Source organism: Epinephelus fuscoguttatus, linkage group LG20 (assembly GCF_011397635.1).
Source record: "Epinephelus fuscoguttatus linkage group LG20, E.fuscoguttatus.final_Chr_v1".
Taxonomy (NCBI): Eukaryota; Metazoa; Chordata; class Actinopteri; order Perciformes; family Serranidae; genus Epinephelus; species Epinephelus fuscoguttatus.
In genome coordinates, this window is record NC_064771.1 from 36,741,913 (window position 1) to 36,757,993 (window position 16,081).

The 16,081-nt window shown below is 43.9% G+C and overlaps 1 protein-coding gene across 2 annotated transcripts; it reads left to right on the plus strand.

The window, feature by feature from the left end:
• Positions 1–806: 806 nt before the first annotated feature.
• LOC125880701 (parvalbumin-like EF-hand-containing protein) lies at positions 807–14,051 on the plus strand. Of its 2 annotated transcripts, none has more exons than XM_049563408.1 (5): positions 807–825; positions 12,660–12,781; positions 12,898–13,033; positions 13,351–13,466; positions 13,664–14,051. In XM_049563408.1, the coding sequence occupies exons 2-5, from the start codon at positions 12,676–12,678 to the stop codon at positions 13,705–13,707; spliced, it is 402 nt and encodes a 133-aa protein (XP_049419365.1). In that variant the 5' UTR covers positions 807–825; positions 12,660–12,675; the 3' UTR covers positions 13,708–14,051. The 2 variants fall into 2 exon arrangements, with proteins under 2 accessions (XP_049419365.1, XP_049419366.1); XM_049563409.1 differs by lacking the exon at positions 807–825 and adding an exon at positions 10,208–10,228.
• Positions 14,052–16,081: the final 2,030 nt, after the last annotated feature.

Genomic DNA, 16,081 nt, shown 5'->3' on the forward strand with positions numbered 1-16,081 from the left:
GTTTCAGTCATGTAAAAAAAGGTCGCAGAAGCCAATACATCATCTCTTCCTCACCATAACCAAATGCTTCTTGTGCCTTGGAACCAAACACAAACCAAAGCGCTGTTGAAACATAAAGTTTCATGGTATCCAAATAAGAATACATACAAATGAAACATATCTGTGGTTTCCGGTGGCTGTGTTGGTATTTTCCTCTGAATGAAGCAGAGGAGGAGTCATAAAATAAAAAAGCTACAGTGCACCTTTAAACTGCAGTGAAGTGAAACACTTAAATAAATGCACTGAGTTACTTTGGACCACTGTCCTTGAGAAGACGTGTGAACTCTGACCCTGATCTGGATGGAAGTCCAGATGTTGAGGTTCAGACCTCAGAACAGAAATGCTCTGAAAGTCCATATGACTGTTTCCAGCTTTCAGTCTGAGCACCAACACGACAAACTGACCTCCATCTTCTCATCCTCCAGAGTCCATGACAGCAGCTGATCCCGCCTCAGCTCCAGGTCACATCCGTCCAGCGTCAGGTTCAGCTCTCTGAAATCACAACGATAGAAACATGGTCAGCACCATCAGTGCTTTGACACCTGTCGGATTCTCCTTCACCTGTTCTCTACAGGCACCGATTGTCCTCAGGTGGAGACAGACTGCACTCGTGTTTACACAATCAATCCTCATAAAAACTACTCAGCAAGTTTAAGTTTTTTACACTTTAAACCACATCTCAAGCGAGAAAAGTGTCTCCTTTGGATAAAGTTGTGTGGTAACGTTAGACCACAACATCAACTCAACGTGAATAAGATTAACAATGATGTCTACATCTGTTCTAAGGTAAGTCAACATTGTGTTTGAGGCAACATATTGTCACTTTGCTGCAAAGAAATATAAAGTTATCTTTAACATCTCTAGCTAACGTTAGCTAAAGTTAGCCTAACGTTAGCTCCTAGCTGCGTTGTTCATCATGTCACCTTGTTTGCTGGGAGTTCATTAGCCTATTTTGTTCTAGTTTTGTACTTTGGTGATGGTACATCATTGTTAGCTGTTGTCCAAAGGGCTCTAGTTAAGCTAACGTTAACTTCTGGAGCTTAGCTTCATTAACTTATCTGTAATGGCAGAGATAACAAAGGTTGGCAAACGTTATGCTGAATGATTCAGTGTAAATACTGTAGCACCAAACTAACGGAGAGACACTCTTGGTAAAGATGGTAAAAAGGCCGTTATCCTTTTCTCATATTCTGAGCCAAAAACCTTAACTTCAGTGGCACTTTAACTTGTTGTCTTTGATGGTGACGGCAACCAGATGCGGTTCACAAGCGTACACTGTGACCTGTAAATTTTGGCTTGTAATTTAAGCTTTTCATCGACCTTCTCAACAATAAAATGATGAATATATCTCTCCAATGCGTAGTTTAGGCCCTTTTGGTTACTTCTCAATGACATCTGATCGTTATGTCTCCAAAAATCATCAGTTGCCTCCTGTGAAATGTCGTGTACTGTGACACCTGCCATAGCGCCGGGCACTGAATGTTGATAGTTTGTTAGCCATAGGTCATTGCTTTTGGTGGCATGTTTTGGCTTAAAATTACCTGTCCGCCACAAACACGGCTGTAAATTTCCCGACCTTTCTGCAAAAACACAACTGAATACATTATGTTGTTACTTTATATATTTTATGTTTAATTCAAAATTCACTTCACGTCGTTCTAAATTCAGGTGACTGAACATAAAACCATCTGCAGTCACGATGTATTCAAGTTTTTCTTTAACGTCTCACCCGTCTGCAACAGAGGAATGTAACTGAGTACATTTACTCGAGTACTGTACTAAAGTACAAATTTGAAAAGGGAACTGTTGCACTTTTTAATTCACATTTTTCTGACAGCAGTAGATATTAGTTACTTTACAAATTAAGATTTTTGCATTAAAAAAACTTAATATAATGTAATGTGTTGCTATAAATGAAATTACCAAGCAGCTTTTACAAGTGCAACAAGATTGATTTGTCGATTAATCAATTAGCTGATTGACAGAAAATTAATCTGGAACTATTTTTGATGAACATTTGAGGTGTTTTTTTTTCCTACATTGGGTACTTTTACTTTTAATACTTTAAGTACATTTTCCTGATGATACTTACTTTTACTAAAGTAATATTTTCAGAGCAGGACTTCTAGTGGTACTTTTACTTCAGTAAAGGAGCTGAATACTTCCTCCATCACTTCCTGTCTGCACGTCACAACTCAACTATGATCTTTGTCATGAATTAATCTTCACACGTGGAGGTATTTACTCTCCGCTGACTGAAACATCCTTCAGCAGGAGAGCAGGAGGAGCCAACAGAGACGACTCCACTGTTATTATATTTAGTTTTTTTTGTCTGTGAATCAGTGAATGTGATTTTTCTCTGATCGTCCTGTGGAGACAGAGGATGATGTATGGCTCATCATTTCTGTCTCTGATTCCATTCAGAACCATTTACTTTATAATGGAGTCACTGTTCGATGAGGAGGAGGAGGAGGAGGAAGGACACAGTTCATATTTTACATACAGGCTCCTATTTTTGGACGTTAGATTTCTCTGACAGGAATATTCCTCCTAAATCTTTTCACTCCTCCTCCTCCTCCTCCTCCTCCTCCACCTCCTACTCCTTCTCTTGTTTCGCTGTCTCGTCACGTCATCTCTTCCTCTCTGATACATTGTGTTGCATGTCTGCTGTTTCCCTGGAAACAGAGCGGAGAGCAGAAGATGGATTTCTGGCCTGAGACGGCAGCAGAGGGTTAACTACTGGACCGTTATGTGTTTATCAGCCCACTCAGGTCATGAACAAAGCAAATTACACCTGCACCCCCCACCACCCTCCCACAGAGGAGCATCACACACATCATGCTGACCGTTTTCCACATATGAGTCCAGTTTGTGTTGCGGGAAGCAGAAATGGAATTTCACTGCAGGAATTTCAACAGCCGTCCATCCCATCTGTGTCCATCCTCACCCCACAGTTCAGACCTGTCCCCAGGGTGGGGGTGGGGGGGAGGACACAGAGCAGGCTCCGAGCCCAGCTTTAACAGCTCCCTGCGGAGCCTCGGTCAGTCTGCACCCGGGCAGCTGCACATGCTGCGTCCCTCCTCTCTGGTTTCACTGTGGGCTCAGCCTGATCCCCTCCAGCTCAGCTGTGACTCTGTTTACTGAGAGCTCAGGACACATTAAAACTGAACACAGCGCTGCGTTTAATGTCTGCAGGAGAAACACATCCTCAGAGGGTCTGGAGATTCTGCTGTTTACAAAAGATTCTGTTGCTTCTTCCACTGAAAAAACATCACAGCTGAGGATCACTTTATCATTCACATTAAAGCTGCAGTAGGCAGTTTAATTCTGGCTTCACTGGACAAATTGTAGTCAAGTGCTGTGAGAGAAAACTGCTCCTTCTCTTGTTTTCAGAGAGAGGGTGGTCCTATTGGCTGTTCTGCAGATACAGATGAGCATGCACGTCCCTTCAGATGGTGAAAGAAAGTTCCAGAGAAAGTGATGCTAACAGTTTAGCCTTCTGTTGAAAACTGAAAACACAATGGCACCGTGTCGAGTGGCGCCCAAAGCATCAACAGGAAGTGTCAAGCTGCAGCTCATCAACAGACGACCACACACAGTTATCACTACTTTTACTAAAGGATCTGCACTTCCTCCTCCTCTGCATCAGCTTTAAAACATATTCAGCCACTAATCAAACCTGATTTCTGACCTGAAGACATGAAATCCACACCTCTGACTTCTCTGTCACTGTCTTTATAATGACGGGACATTTCTCAAGCCCTTTTTAAACAGGAGTTGTGCAAATTTGCAGGAAAGTCCAATCAGTCTTTTTTCAGCATTGGCAGTGTAAAAACAAAATCGGGGAGTGCAGCAAAATGCCGCCTACCTACTTTTGTTTATACAGAATGAGCCTTTTTCGGGGCAATGGGGGGCGTGAGCAAGTAACAAAACATGTAGCTCAGCGTGTGACGTAAACAGTGACGTGGGAGGGAAGCTGCGGCTGGTCAGTCCTTTCCTTTCTCTCGTAAGTCGGCCCGTTCTTCACCGTCCCCGTCATCTGACAGTTAATGGCCTCTTCGTTTGTGAGGGTCATCTTTACAGTGTCTGTCAGGTTTGTGTTTCCCTCTTGCTACTAGCTGCTTGCTAATTCCTGCTATCAGCTGTTTCCTGTTTATCCAGCGCCAGTGGCTCGCACGTGCGCCGTCATCAACAGCTCCTCCCACAAGTCATCAACAGCCCCTCCCGTTGCGGAAGGCCGCCTCAGTCTGTTTAAACTAAAAGGTTCCACCAATATGTCTACCCTACGAGGCGGAAAATTGGGCACCTTGGATCAACTCGCCAATCCGGCTCTGTGTGTCTAAACGCTCGCAGCTTGCCGGCAAAACAGCCCAACATTCACCGAAAATCTGGCAGTGTAAAAGGGGCTACAACCTCAGCAAGAGTCTCTGCTCGTCCATTCTGTGACACAGAGAGACAGTGACAACCACGTCCATGGTGAGGAGAGGAGTGGAGCTGCTTCAGGAGTCAGTGTGTACAGGCTGGGAGTCTTTAGATCAGGAGCAACGAGGCTGGAAACAGGACTGTGCCATGAGGAGTTGCTGGTGTGTGTCTTGGCTTGTACCTAGAAAATAATCGGGCATCAGTGTGTTTTGGCCTAAAGGCTCCTGACTGTGGATCAACTGCAGGCAGCAGCTCTGGAGACTGACCTCCAGTCAGTGGCTGCACACAGAGGACTGTCCTCTGTCCTCTGACTGCAGGGACACAGAATGTGTCTCCATCCTGAGGGTCCTGCAGTTTGTCTCTGCAGCTAAACCAACTGAACTGTTTTGTCTCTGAGTTCCTGTAAAATGAAGAAAAAGACAGACGCTGACCTGATGTGTCTCAGTCTGTCTCTGTGAGACATGTTTGTCTCACCTGACAGGCAGCTGCCGGTGTCCTTCATCTCTTCAGTCTCATCATCAAACAGCAGTGAAACTCCTCTGGGAACTTCCTGGAAGTTAATCTTCAGTAGTGACATCACAAAGTCTTCAGAGGCCCCGCCCCCCTGCCTGCCTCTCCTGGACTGACTATTGGTTCACATTTTCTAAAGGTGCCTCACTGCATTCTGTCCCGCCTCAACTTCCTGTTTCTACAGGAAGTAAGAAAATAAAAGTGCAGATTTATTTTGGCTTCATAAAAAACATGCAATGAAGTTCTGCTGACATTTTATTTTGTAGGATTTTTTCACACAGACACAGACACAGCATTATTTCCACTTTATTAAAGATGTCTGAGAGTTCTGCCTCCACCACAGCACAACATAACACAGCTGAGATGAACTCTGAGAATTTAGTGAAGACACAAATCATCCATCCATCTGAAAAATTCTGACCTATTGGCAAGCTAATTTGTTAGCATAGCCTACCTAGTTAGCACACTAACATGCTAACCCTGCAGCAGCTCATAAGGATTTTGTTGAATTTAACCAACTCAGAAAACTTGTGACACAAAAAATAATTGTCGTAATGTGAGTGATCAGCTGGAGAAGTTTCATCAGTTAAAATGTCGACTTTTTATTTTTGCTCCAAAACATTTGTAACTTTATTTAATCATATTTTTAAAGGCTGTTTTCTCAAAATTAGTTTTATTTTTCGAAATCTGACCTTCAGCAGCTCCAACATCACCAAACTGTACACTCTGCTTCCTGTCTGTGTTCTAAAAGTTTTTACAGGGTTTGTTCATATTTCAAACCCTGAATCATTAATCAGCTGTTTAAACACAAAGCTCCACAGAAAGCTGCGTTTCCTGTGGGGACAGTAAAATGTGACGTGTAGAATAATGTTCACAGTTATTCTGGTGTATTTTGGGTTTCACAGCACACGACGGCCTCATTCCATCAACATGTAACATGTCTGAAGCTCGCTGCTCTTCCTCACTCATTCTGTGTGATGTTTGCCCTGCGCTGTGTCTTACAGGAATAAACGTGAATGCATGATTCAACATATCTTCACACACAGCACAGAGCAGTAGTATCACACACTCTGCGACAGGATACAGCTCTGTGTGTTCACACATCATTAGGAGGCTGTCTGCGCTGATCCTCCGCGTCTGCTGAATGTGACGCCTCGGCTGAACATCTCCTCATGGAGTCACTCTCAATCAGAGTCCTTCAGCACACGTGTCAGGAGCGTCATGAGATTCATTTCACTTTTATTTGTGCAGGACAGTTTTGTTCAAAGGGCGTTGAAGTTTTTAAATATCTGAGGCTGTCACACCGTGGTCTCGCTCCAACCTTCAGATCAGTGACATCAGAGACGTTTGACTCGAAGGTTTCAGGTCTCTCAACAAAACATCACTGATACAAACACAGTTCACCTGATGTTATAAGATGCAGCAGTACACCCACACACACACACACACACACACACACCTGTGAGTCCGCCGTCTTCAAATACCCAGGCATCCAAATGACTGAACCATTATTGATTAAGAACATGATTAACAGATTATCAGCTAGTGACAATAATCACCTGATAGTGGGTCTGTTGTTTACATCTGTATGTTATTATGGATCTGTTGATGATCTCTTTGTCTTTGCTCCTGCTGTCTCTGCCTTAGGCTTTCCATGTAGGTGCATGGAAGGGCAGGGAGGTGTGCTCTCTCTGCGTTAGGCTTTCCATGTAGGTGCATGGAAGGGCAGGGAGGTGTGCTCTCTCTGCGTTAGGCATTCTGTGTAGGTGTATGGAAGGGCAGGGAAGTGTGCTCTCTCTCTGCCTTAGGCTTTCTGTGTAGGCCTGAGGAAGGGCAGAGAGGCCCCAGAAAGGAGCCATACCACCAAATATAATACTGTAAATGGAAATAAAGTTTTCTTTGACTAACATGGTTCTGACTGATCTTTCTGTGGCACTACCTCAGCAACAAACATGTCAACGTCTGGTTAAACAAAAGCGACAGGACGGAGGCCCTGAACATTTTGTACAATAGGTGTTGGATGGAGAATTTGGTCTTTGATAAAACATTATTCTAACATCAGGCTCGCGCTTTTTGTTTCATGGTCAGTTTTCTTTCAGAAAAACAGACAGAAGTAGCCTGGACTTTCACCCTGGAGCCCACTGTTTACTCCCTGTATGATGTAGAGCCAAACCGTGATGTTTTTAAACCTAACCACGTGCTTTTGTTGCACGAGGAAATAAACGTAAAAAACAGACATAAGTAATTTGTCATCACCTCCTGAAGGGACGTCACAAGCTGTCATTTGAAGGCAGTTTTTCTGAAGGAGGACGCAGAGTTTGGAGGACATGTGTTTCACATCCACAAGTCCTGCTGCATCAACACTGATCAGCTCTAACATCGACAAAGCAGACGATAATTAAAGTCTTATTTTATATCAGACTGAACCTCATCAGGCTGTTGAGCTGGTTTTAAAATGGAAATTTTGAGATGGAGATTTGAATAGCTCCAACAGTTAGCCTGTGTTTAAGGGCGCTTTCTCATACTGGTCTGCATCTGAGGAACAACATTCTCATTGATATATTCATTTATATATATTGAAAATTGAATGTTTTTTACTCGCTACTATCAACATCTGATCAAATTAAACATCATGCAGGTGTTGTCATGTGGTGAGGGGGTGAAGGAAGTCTGTGACAAGCTGAATTTAAGAGTTTTAGCTTCCTGCCACAGCTCACAGACGACACCAGGTTTATTGTTTTATCGACTGTGCCTGTTGACAGCAAACTGTTAGGACACCCTAAACATGATGTTACTGTCAACCCAAATCATCACAGAAATACGTTGTGTTTCATTTTTACAGTAACAGACAGTGTGGATACTGTAAAATGACAGTATATTGATAGCGTCGTGATGCTGGCAGGGAGCCGGGACCGTCACCCCGAACTGATTCATCACTGTAACGCTGATTTCTGATCAAAGTGCTGATGCTGCCTGTGAAATGAAGCAGGTCTCCACTTCCTGCCTGCAGAGGTCAGCTACAGGTGTTAAGGGTCAGGTATAACTGGCTCTGGCATCAGGAACACTCAGCTACATAGTGTTCTGTATGTCAGAACATCACTAACATGTCAAAACCTTTCTGAGCAGCCTAAAGGCCCCGACACACAAACCCACATCAGAGAAGAAGCGTGAGCAGAGCTGACACTCAGAGGGATTTTTGTCACAGCAGAGATGATGTGCTGAATCAGCTGAACAAAGCCGACAAGGACGCACCGCAGAAATCAGGGCAGCAGGAGCTCACCGACGGCCCGTCAGCTCGGTGTGTCAGGGCCTTAGCCTGCTTTGAGAATCAGCTGACTCCAGTGATTCTAGAAAAAAACAAAAACATTCAGGTTAATGAGGAAAGACAAGATGAATGAATAGGTCCTGATTTGCTTCTGTCATCATCGCAAATCAGGAAACGCAGGCTTGGACCCAAACACAGAGGCAGACAGATTCACACAGTAACTCCAACCATCGGACAGGAAATGAGCTGACGAGGGGAGGTGGAGACAGGAAGCATGTGGATGAAGGTGTCAGGTGACAGGAGCAGATGGAAAAATCAGATACACTTCAAATATGAGATTCATCCTGAAAGGGACATGAACACGACGTTGGTCCATCCAACAGTTGTTTTCAACCAAGAGGCTGACGTCGCCGTCACTACAGCTACACTGCTGGACTGAATAACAGTACAGAGAACCAGCTATAAATTTACAGTGGTTGAGGAATGAGAAACCTTGAGGTTTCGATTGGGCGATTTTGTGTCTCTGACTTTGTGGTGTCAGAAACGCTGCCAGTAACGATGTAATTTAAGGAGCTGAGAAGTCCCTGTAGGGTGGGAGAGGAGGTGGATGGGTCCAACAAAGCCTGGACTTTCACCCTGGAGCCCGCTGTTCACTCCCTGTATGAGTGTAGAGCCAAACTGTGATGTTTTTAAAACCTAACCAGGTGCTTTTGTTGCACGAGGAAATGAACGTAAAAACGAGGTGTTTTACTGATGCTGTAAGTTTATTTTGAAAGGACTGTCTGTGTCTAACTGTACATTTCCTGTGATGAACAGAAGTTTATTTTGAAAAGACGCAATGCATGTAACAGGTGTAAACTGACACGCCATCCCAGAACGCCAACAACAGATGCAGGAGGACACCCAACAAGTCGATTGTAGTTCATATCTAAACGGCACGCACAGAGCAGCCATATTTGAGGAGCTGGGATGAGATCGTGTTGGCTGCTCATACAGGCAGTGTGGCCCGAGTGTTACATCAGTGTTTGTAATGTGACGTAGCATATGAGCTCCTGTGTCATCAGGAGGTGGAGGGGCTGGTGGATGGTGACGCCTCAGAGACATGTCTGCTGAGCTGCAGACCACCGCAGGTTGTTTTACAGCGACCTGTTGCTGTGATCTTTTCCAAACCATGACCTCAGTTTGAATCTAAATGTATCAGCTTCATAATAACGTACAAATGTTATGTATTCACGGTTCGCAGAAATGCACAGCTCCAACATTTAAGGCCCATTTCTCCCTCATGCTTCCATGTGTCCTTTCTATTGGCATAGATGCAGCCAGTAGGTGGCACTAGAGGGCGGAGTCGGAACAAACAAGGCGATGGTGGAGAAGGTGGTAATATTGTACCTTCAAATGGAGGCCGTGTAAGGTTACATCCTGACACACGGAGGGAGAATTCCTCTCACTATATTACTGATTTTTTGTTTGGTTGTATTTAAATTTCTTTGTCTGGTCGTATCTGAACTACGCTACATTGCCTCCACCATTCCTGGTGGTTCGTAAACTTTGAGAAAACGTACACAAACATGGATGAAATGAACACAGAATTCGAACAGAAGGCTCCGTCCGTCCCCGTCTCTAATGTTGAGCGTAACTGATGACTGGTGGGTGAAGATGTCGCTGTGTGTGTCAGCAGTTATTTCTGAGGCACACTGCAGAAATCTTACTGAGAAACTCTGGATGCACCAAATATTCTGTCTCATTTCCAAGTGCCGCCCGGGCTGTCCTCCAGTTCAACCCCATTAACAGGCCTAATGTGGGGTCTTGCCTCAGTACATCTGCAGAGATGTGTCCTGTGTGCCGCAGCAGGAGCCAAAGTTTTAATGGAGAATGTCTCCGCCGGGGAGAACAGGACAGGTGCAAGGCCGCCGGAGGCTGCGTCCTCCTCGTATATAAGACAGGCAGAGAGGGGGAGGGTGGGCTGTACTGCACCAGGACACCTTGAATCTGGTGAGTAGCTCTGGACAGGATACATGTCGCTGGGATGGATCTGATGATGGGGTCCAGTATTTCACTCTAGTTTTCTGGTTTGCTGTCGTGGTGCTCGTTTGTCGGTGTCGAAAAGAAGCTGCAGACTTTTTCTCTTTAGAGCAGAAGGGTCTCGTTTGATCTCGGGTGTGTGTGTGTGTGTGTAGCGTCAGGCCAGTGAGAAAAAACACACATTCATCTCCATCAGAAAGTTCTTGAAGTGTAAATGATGGTGTGAAAGTGGGAGCGTCGACGGGCGGAGGAGGAATGATGAAACAACCAGAGGAAATGCAGCAACACTCTCTGCTTCATGTTGAGGATCTCTGCTCGTTCATCACAGTCCCTAACTCCCCCCGTCACGTCTGATACTCACACACTGACATGATGCGTCCTCTGAGATTACCACTAACAGACGCTGTGAAGACGAGGACCCAAAATATCTGTGACCCATCCTGCATGAGTAACCCAGCTCTGACTAATCACTTCAGCAGGTAGATCAGCTGCTATCGATTTGTCGTTTGTGATGATTAACAAGCCTCTGAGTCTGCCAAGAGACGCAGGAAATCACCTGCACAGAACTTCCTGTCAGTCACAGCAGGGTGATCAGAGGGATCATTAAAGGGATAGTGCGAATATTTGAAGTGGTTATAATGTGAGGTGTCTGTGAGAGTCCTGACACACCAGGCCGACAGTCGGCGGTTGGTCAGTATCGGGCTGTCAGTGAGCACCTGTCGCCCTCAGCGCCCCGCCGGCCCTCTCTGGCCCTTGTCAGTGTTTTTTTCGGCCAGTTTAATATGTTGAATCAGCCCGCAGTGATTTCTGTGTTAGACACCAATGCACAAATTTGTGGCGGTGTGATATGCTGCCATGAAGCATCAGATAAAAGTGCCACCAGTAACGATGTCGCCAATATGCACCAAGCAACGTCAGTTTATAACGCAGCTGGATGGCATCAGTTTGGCCTCCAGTATCAACCCATTATAAGAAGCTGTCAGGTCTCTATAGGGCAGGTGAAAGGGGAGGTGTATGGTCCCAACAAACCCTGGACTTTCACCTGGAAGCCCACTGTTCACTTCCTGTGTGCAGGTTGAGTTGACGTCCTGGCATTGGTTGCAGTGTCCCCGAACATCAACTGCAGATGCAGAAGGATACCTGGGGTGTAAAATGCAGACATGAAAAGCTGCTGACAAAGTGGCCTCATGTGACAACTCAGGGTGAGAACATGAAGGTTGAATCGGCGTCAGCAATGTCGGAGCTGATGGTCAGATGAGCTCAGCGCACAAGAAAATAAGCAAAGTAAATGCAGAGCTAAAGTCCAGAGGGAGCGAGACCAAACCAAACTTGTTCCATAAGGTCAGATTATTTTTCTCTTTAGCAGAAACATTTCCTGATGGTTTGTGTTGTTGTTCACTGGCGCACGGTAAATATGCTCTGATTGTGTTGTTAACGTGCTAACTGGCTAACTAGCATCAAGAATGATGAATACAGATGACCGCCGTCTGCTGGTGTGGAGAGTTATTTCCTCTCAGCAGGAGCAGAATGTTGGTGATGGTTGGCCGTCAGCTGTCGTTTTCGTGGTGAAATGATATGCAACTTTTTGGCACAGTTGACTTTAATAAACACTAGTCCTGTGATGTGGTTTGGTGTGTCTGGGTGTTACATACAGTAGATGATGTTTGGCACAATCCCAGTTTGGAGGAGCTTGAACAACACACTCGTCACATGTCCACGTTTGGTCATGGACGTCACAAGACACAACATGACGTCCAAGGTACCCTGGGTGTGTTGGTTGTTGATGTTCTGGGACGCCGTGTCAACTTCAGCCTGTTACATGCATTGTCTGTTTTCAAAATACACTTCTGTTTTCACAGGAAATGTACAGTTTGCATACAGTCTCTTTCAAAATAAAAGCACTACATCAGTACAACACCACCAATTGATGTTTTTTTCCTACATCAACAAAAGCACGTTGTTAGGTTTAGATAAAAACATCATGGTTTGGATCAACATTCATACAGGAAGAGAACAGCAGGCTCCTGGGTGAAAGTCCGCGGGATGTGGACCCGTTCACCTCCCCTCCCTTCTTAGAGGGACTTTCCAGCTCCTTATATGATGGCGTTACAGGCAGTGGTTTATCATACCAACACTAAATTTGCTGTCCAGCCAGCCAGAGGTGTATCATACCCCTGCAAAAGGCTCTGTCTGGCTGCGTTACAACCTGATGCCACCTGCAGGGTATCAAAATGCTGCAAAAGGTGTTACTTGGCGTCAGTGTCTGACGCCGAAATCCCAGACAAAGCAACGATGTTTGATGAATGCAAACAGGCTGATAGTAAAACCTTTGAAAATGTTCATCATGAATGTGGTTTGCAACATAACTGAAGTAAATAATAACTGTTGATCTCTGGCTCAGGACACGCCTGCAAAACATGGAGGACGACTTTCGGCCGCAGGTGAAGAAGGTGGCTGTGGCCATGGGCGCTTCGCTCACGGAGCGGGACATCGAGCGCATGCCACGGGAGATGAGAACGCATGGTGACACTCTGTGTGTGTGTGTGTGTGTGTGTGTGTGTGTGTGTGTAAGGCGGTGTGATGAATGAGTCGTCACTGTGATGTCACTGCCTGATGTCATCTCGTGTCACCCTCTGCAGGAAACTTTCACTACAACAGGTTTCTGGAGTACATGAGGCAGTTCAAGACCTCCGAGCAGAGAGAGGACGCCATCAGGAAGGCCTTCGCCATGCTCGACAAAGACGGCAGTGGATACATCGAGTGGAACGAGATCAAGTACGAGCCCCGCCCCCATTTAAAGGACATTTTTTCATGGTCAAAGGTCAAAACTTTACTTTACTTGAAGACGTAAAACTTCCATTCATCCATCTGTTGTCTCTGACCGCTTATCCTCTGAGGCACTCAATGTACTTAACCTAAGAATAAACGCCCATGAATGACGTACATCCTTAACGTATGGGTACGTCACACACATAAAGTTACAGAGGTAAAGTTTAGGAACAGAAACACAGTGAGGACGAACCTTCGAAAAGAACTCCAGTGTGTGTTCATGCTGACGAAGGAACATTTTTAATAACGTGCTCTTTCCGCAGGTACATCCTGTCTACTGTCCCGACTGCAGCTCCATCAGCTCCTCTGTCTGATGAGGAGGCGGAGGCCATGATCCAGGCTGTGGACACTGACGGAGACGGACGCATTGACTATTCAGGTGAGGGCCTTTGTCACATTTTACCAGCGGTCACCACTGAGGGGCAGCACTGAGTAACTCTTTAGGCCGTGCACAATAAACAGGAGAGAAAATGTGTGAGCTTATTTAAACAAACATACGGTTTGTCAGAGAGAACAAAAAGACAAAATGTGAAACACAGCTTCATTAAGTCCCTGATGTCCGTTCTTGTCTCACAGAGTTCGCAGACATGGTGAAGATGGAGACAAAAGCGAAGAAGTAGAGGTCACGTAGTTGATCTGAGTGTGATGAAGAGGAAGACAATGTCCCCTCCCTCCCTGAAGAAGGATCTTCCTCCTCCTGTGGACGGAGAGTTGAAGAGTGTTGAGTGGACTGCTGTTATCAGTCTGATAAATGACCGCCTTGTGTCCAAAACCAATAATCAGCCTCCATCTGAGTTTGTCCGTCTGCTGAAAAGAGAATATCACCACCAGGACACCGTACCGCCTCACCTCATGTTTCCTGTTGGACATTTCAGTGACACTTTACGTCCAGAATTTGTACCCTGGAAATAAATGTGTAGTTTGGTTCCAATTAAAGAGAAACGCCTCATTATTTTATGATTTATTTCTGTCGTTGTTTCACTGTATGGACGATGACGTTGATTCTTGGCTACAGATAAGTTCGATATTCTTTGAAGTTCTTGGCATGGTTAAGGTTAGGGTAAGTACATCAGGGCAAACCAGTCAAAGGCAGAGTAAGGCAGGTCATTCCTTCACCATCCCAGGATTCAGAGCTGTGAAAAGGTTGGCATCAGTGTTTACATCGCACACTGTCACAAAGATGAGCATCTCGTCCATGAGACACACGCTTCCTTCTGTGAAATAATACGGTTGGTAGGTGTAGTTTGGTAGAGAGAATAATAATAATTATAATGCTAATAATTAGTGTGTGTGTGTGTGTGTGTGTGTGTGTGTGTGTGTGTGTGAACAGTGACAGGCTGTGAGTGTGAGAACTGTGTCTTTACTGCCCTCCAGTGGTCACTCGAGGAATTGCAGCACAGCACCAGTCATGACACATCCAAACTTTGGTCATAAAAACTTTATAACTTATCAGATCAGAGAGTTTTCTTCAGAATGAGACACACGTTTATCACTGCAGAACATTTTCTGAAGAAATTTAAGGATGATATAAACTGTTGTTTTCGCTCGGCTCATCCACAAACTGTCATTTCTGCTGTCGTCAGAGATGTTTCCAAATGTATGGTTGATACTGTTTATAAAGACTTAACGTTATTTTATGTTCATTCATCTTGGCTAATTTTAAATACATGGGAGTCAGTTTACAAACCAAAGATTCTGAAAATCACATAAATAATATAAAATCATGAACCAGTAAAATATAAATTTGTTCTTTATCAAACTATTTTTCTTTTTACTCATTTTCTTAAATAAAAAAAATTTAGAAATGTATTTTTTAAAATAATAATATATATTTCAATATATTAGGTTTTTTCCCATGTGTTTGGTTTATTATATAAAATATTTATTATAATAGACTTCAGTATAGAATTACTGCATTTTGTCTGGTTGTCTTCACATTTATTTATTTTTATTATTATTACTGTTTATTTTTAACAATTAAAATGAAGTTATAAGTTCTCTTGTTTCAGTTTTATGTCTCAGTAATTTTGATTTTTTTTTTTCCAACATAAAAATCTAGGTATTAACATTTTTTCTTGCCAACAGTCAGGCAGGGTCATCAGATTAAATTATTCCTTAATTAAATAAATAATAAATTATGATTAATAGCCACATTCTTATTCAGTAGCAGCACTTATTTTATTTATGATTTTCTTCCGCATATTTGTTTACATGTAAAACACATCTGGGTTTACTGTAAAATCTGTTATATAAAATAAAGTTACATATTCTTACAGAGTTGAATAACTTAATAAACTTGCAGGTGTTGATCCAGTGTTCAACACGATCAGCAGACGGCTTCCTGCTGGTCCGTTCTTCAATAACTAGAATCACCGCCACGCGTTCATACGTCTCCACGAACCCGTCAAGTTACAGTCTCCATCCATGTCAGTGAAAACATGGATGCTTCACACACAGAAGATCTATACAGGCAGCACAGTTTCAAGATTAGAGTCACCAATTCAGTATCTGACCAAATGTCTCCCCTTCTGCTCCTGAGATACGACGTTAAAACATGATGATGTCACAGTCAAGCTGACCTTTGACCTTTTGACCTTCATTATTTTATCCTGTTAGACATTTGTGTGAAGTTTGGTCAGAATTAATGAATGAATTCTTGACTTATGGCCAAAAAATAGATTTTGTGAGGTCACAGTGACCTTTGACCACGAAATCTAATCAGTTCATTCTTGAGTCCGAGTGGACGTTTGTGTCAAATTTGAAGGAATTCCCTCTGGATGTTCAGAGGACTGGTACAGATGTAAGGTCACAGTAACCTTGAGCTTTCACCATGAAATTCTAATAATTTCATCCCTAACTCAGAGTGAACATTTGTGCCAAATTAAAAAAAACCCCACCTCTCTCCAGGTGTTAATCTATTGTGTTCACAAAAATGATATGGAAGCAAGGTCACAGTGACCACTGACCACCAACATCGAATCAGATCATGGTTGA

Excerpts from the sequence above, each read along its gene's own strand:
- LOC125880701 (XM_049563408.1), top strand. The coding sequence starts at position 12,676 with ATGGAGGACGACTTTCGGCCGCAGGTGAAGAAGGTGGCTGTGGCCATG. Across the intron at positions 12,782-12,897 it reads ACGGGAGATGAGAACGCATG|GAAACTTTCACTACAACAGG; the intron begins GTGACACTCTGT and ends CACCCTCTGCAG. Across the intron at positions 13,034-13,350 it reads ATCGAGTGGAACGAGATCAA|GTACATCCTGTCTACTGTCC; the intron begins GTACGAGCCCCG and ends CTCTTTCCGCAG.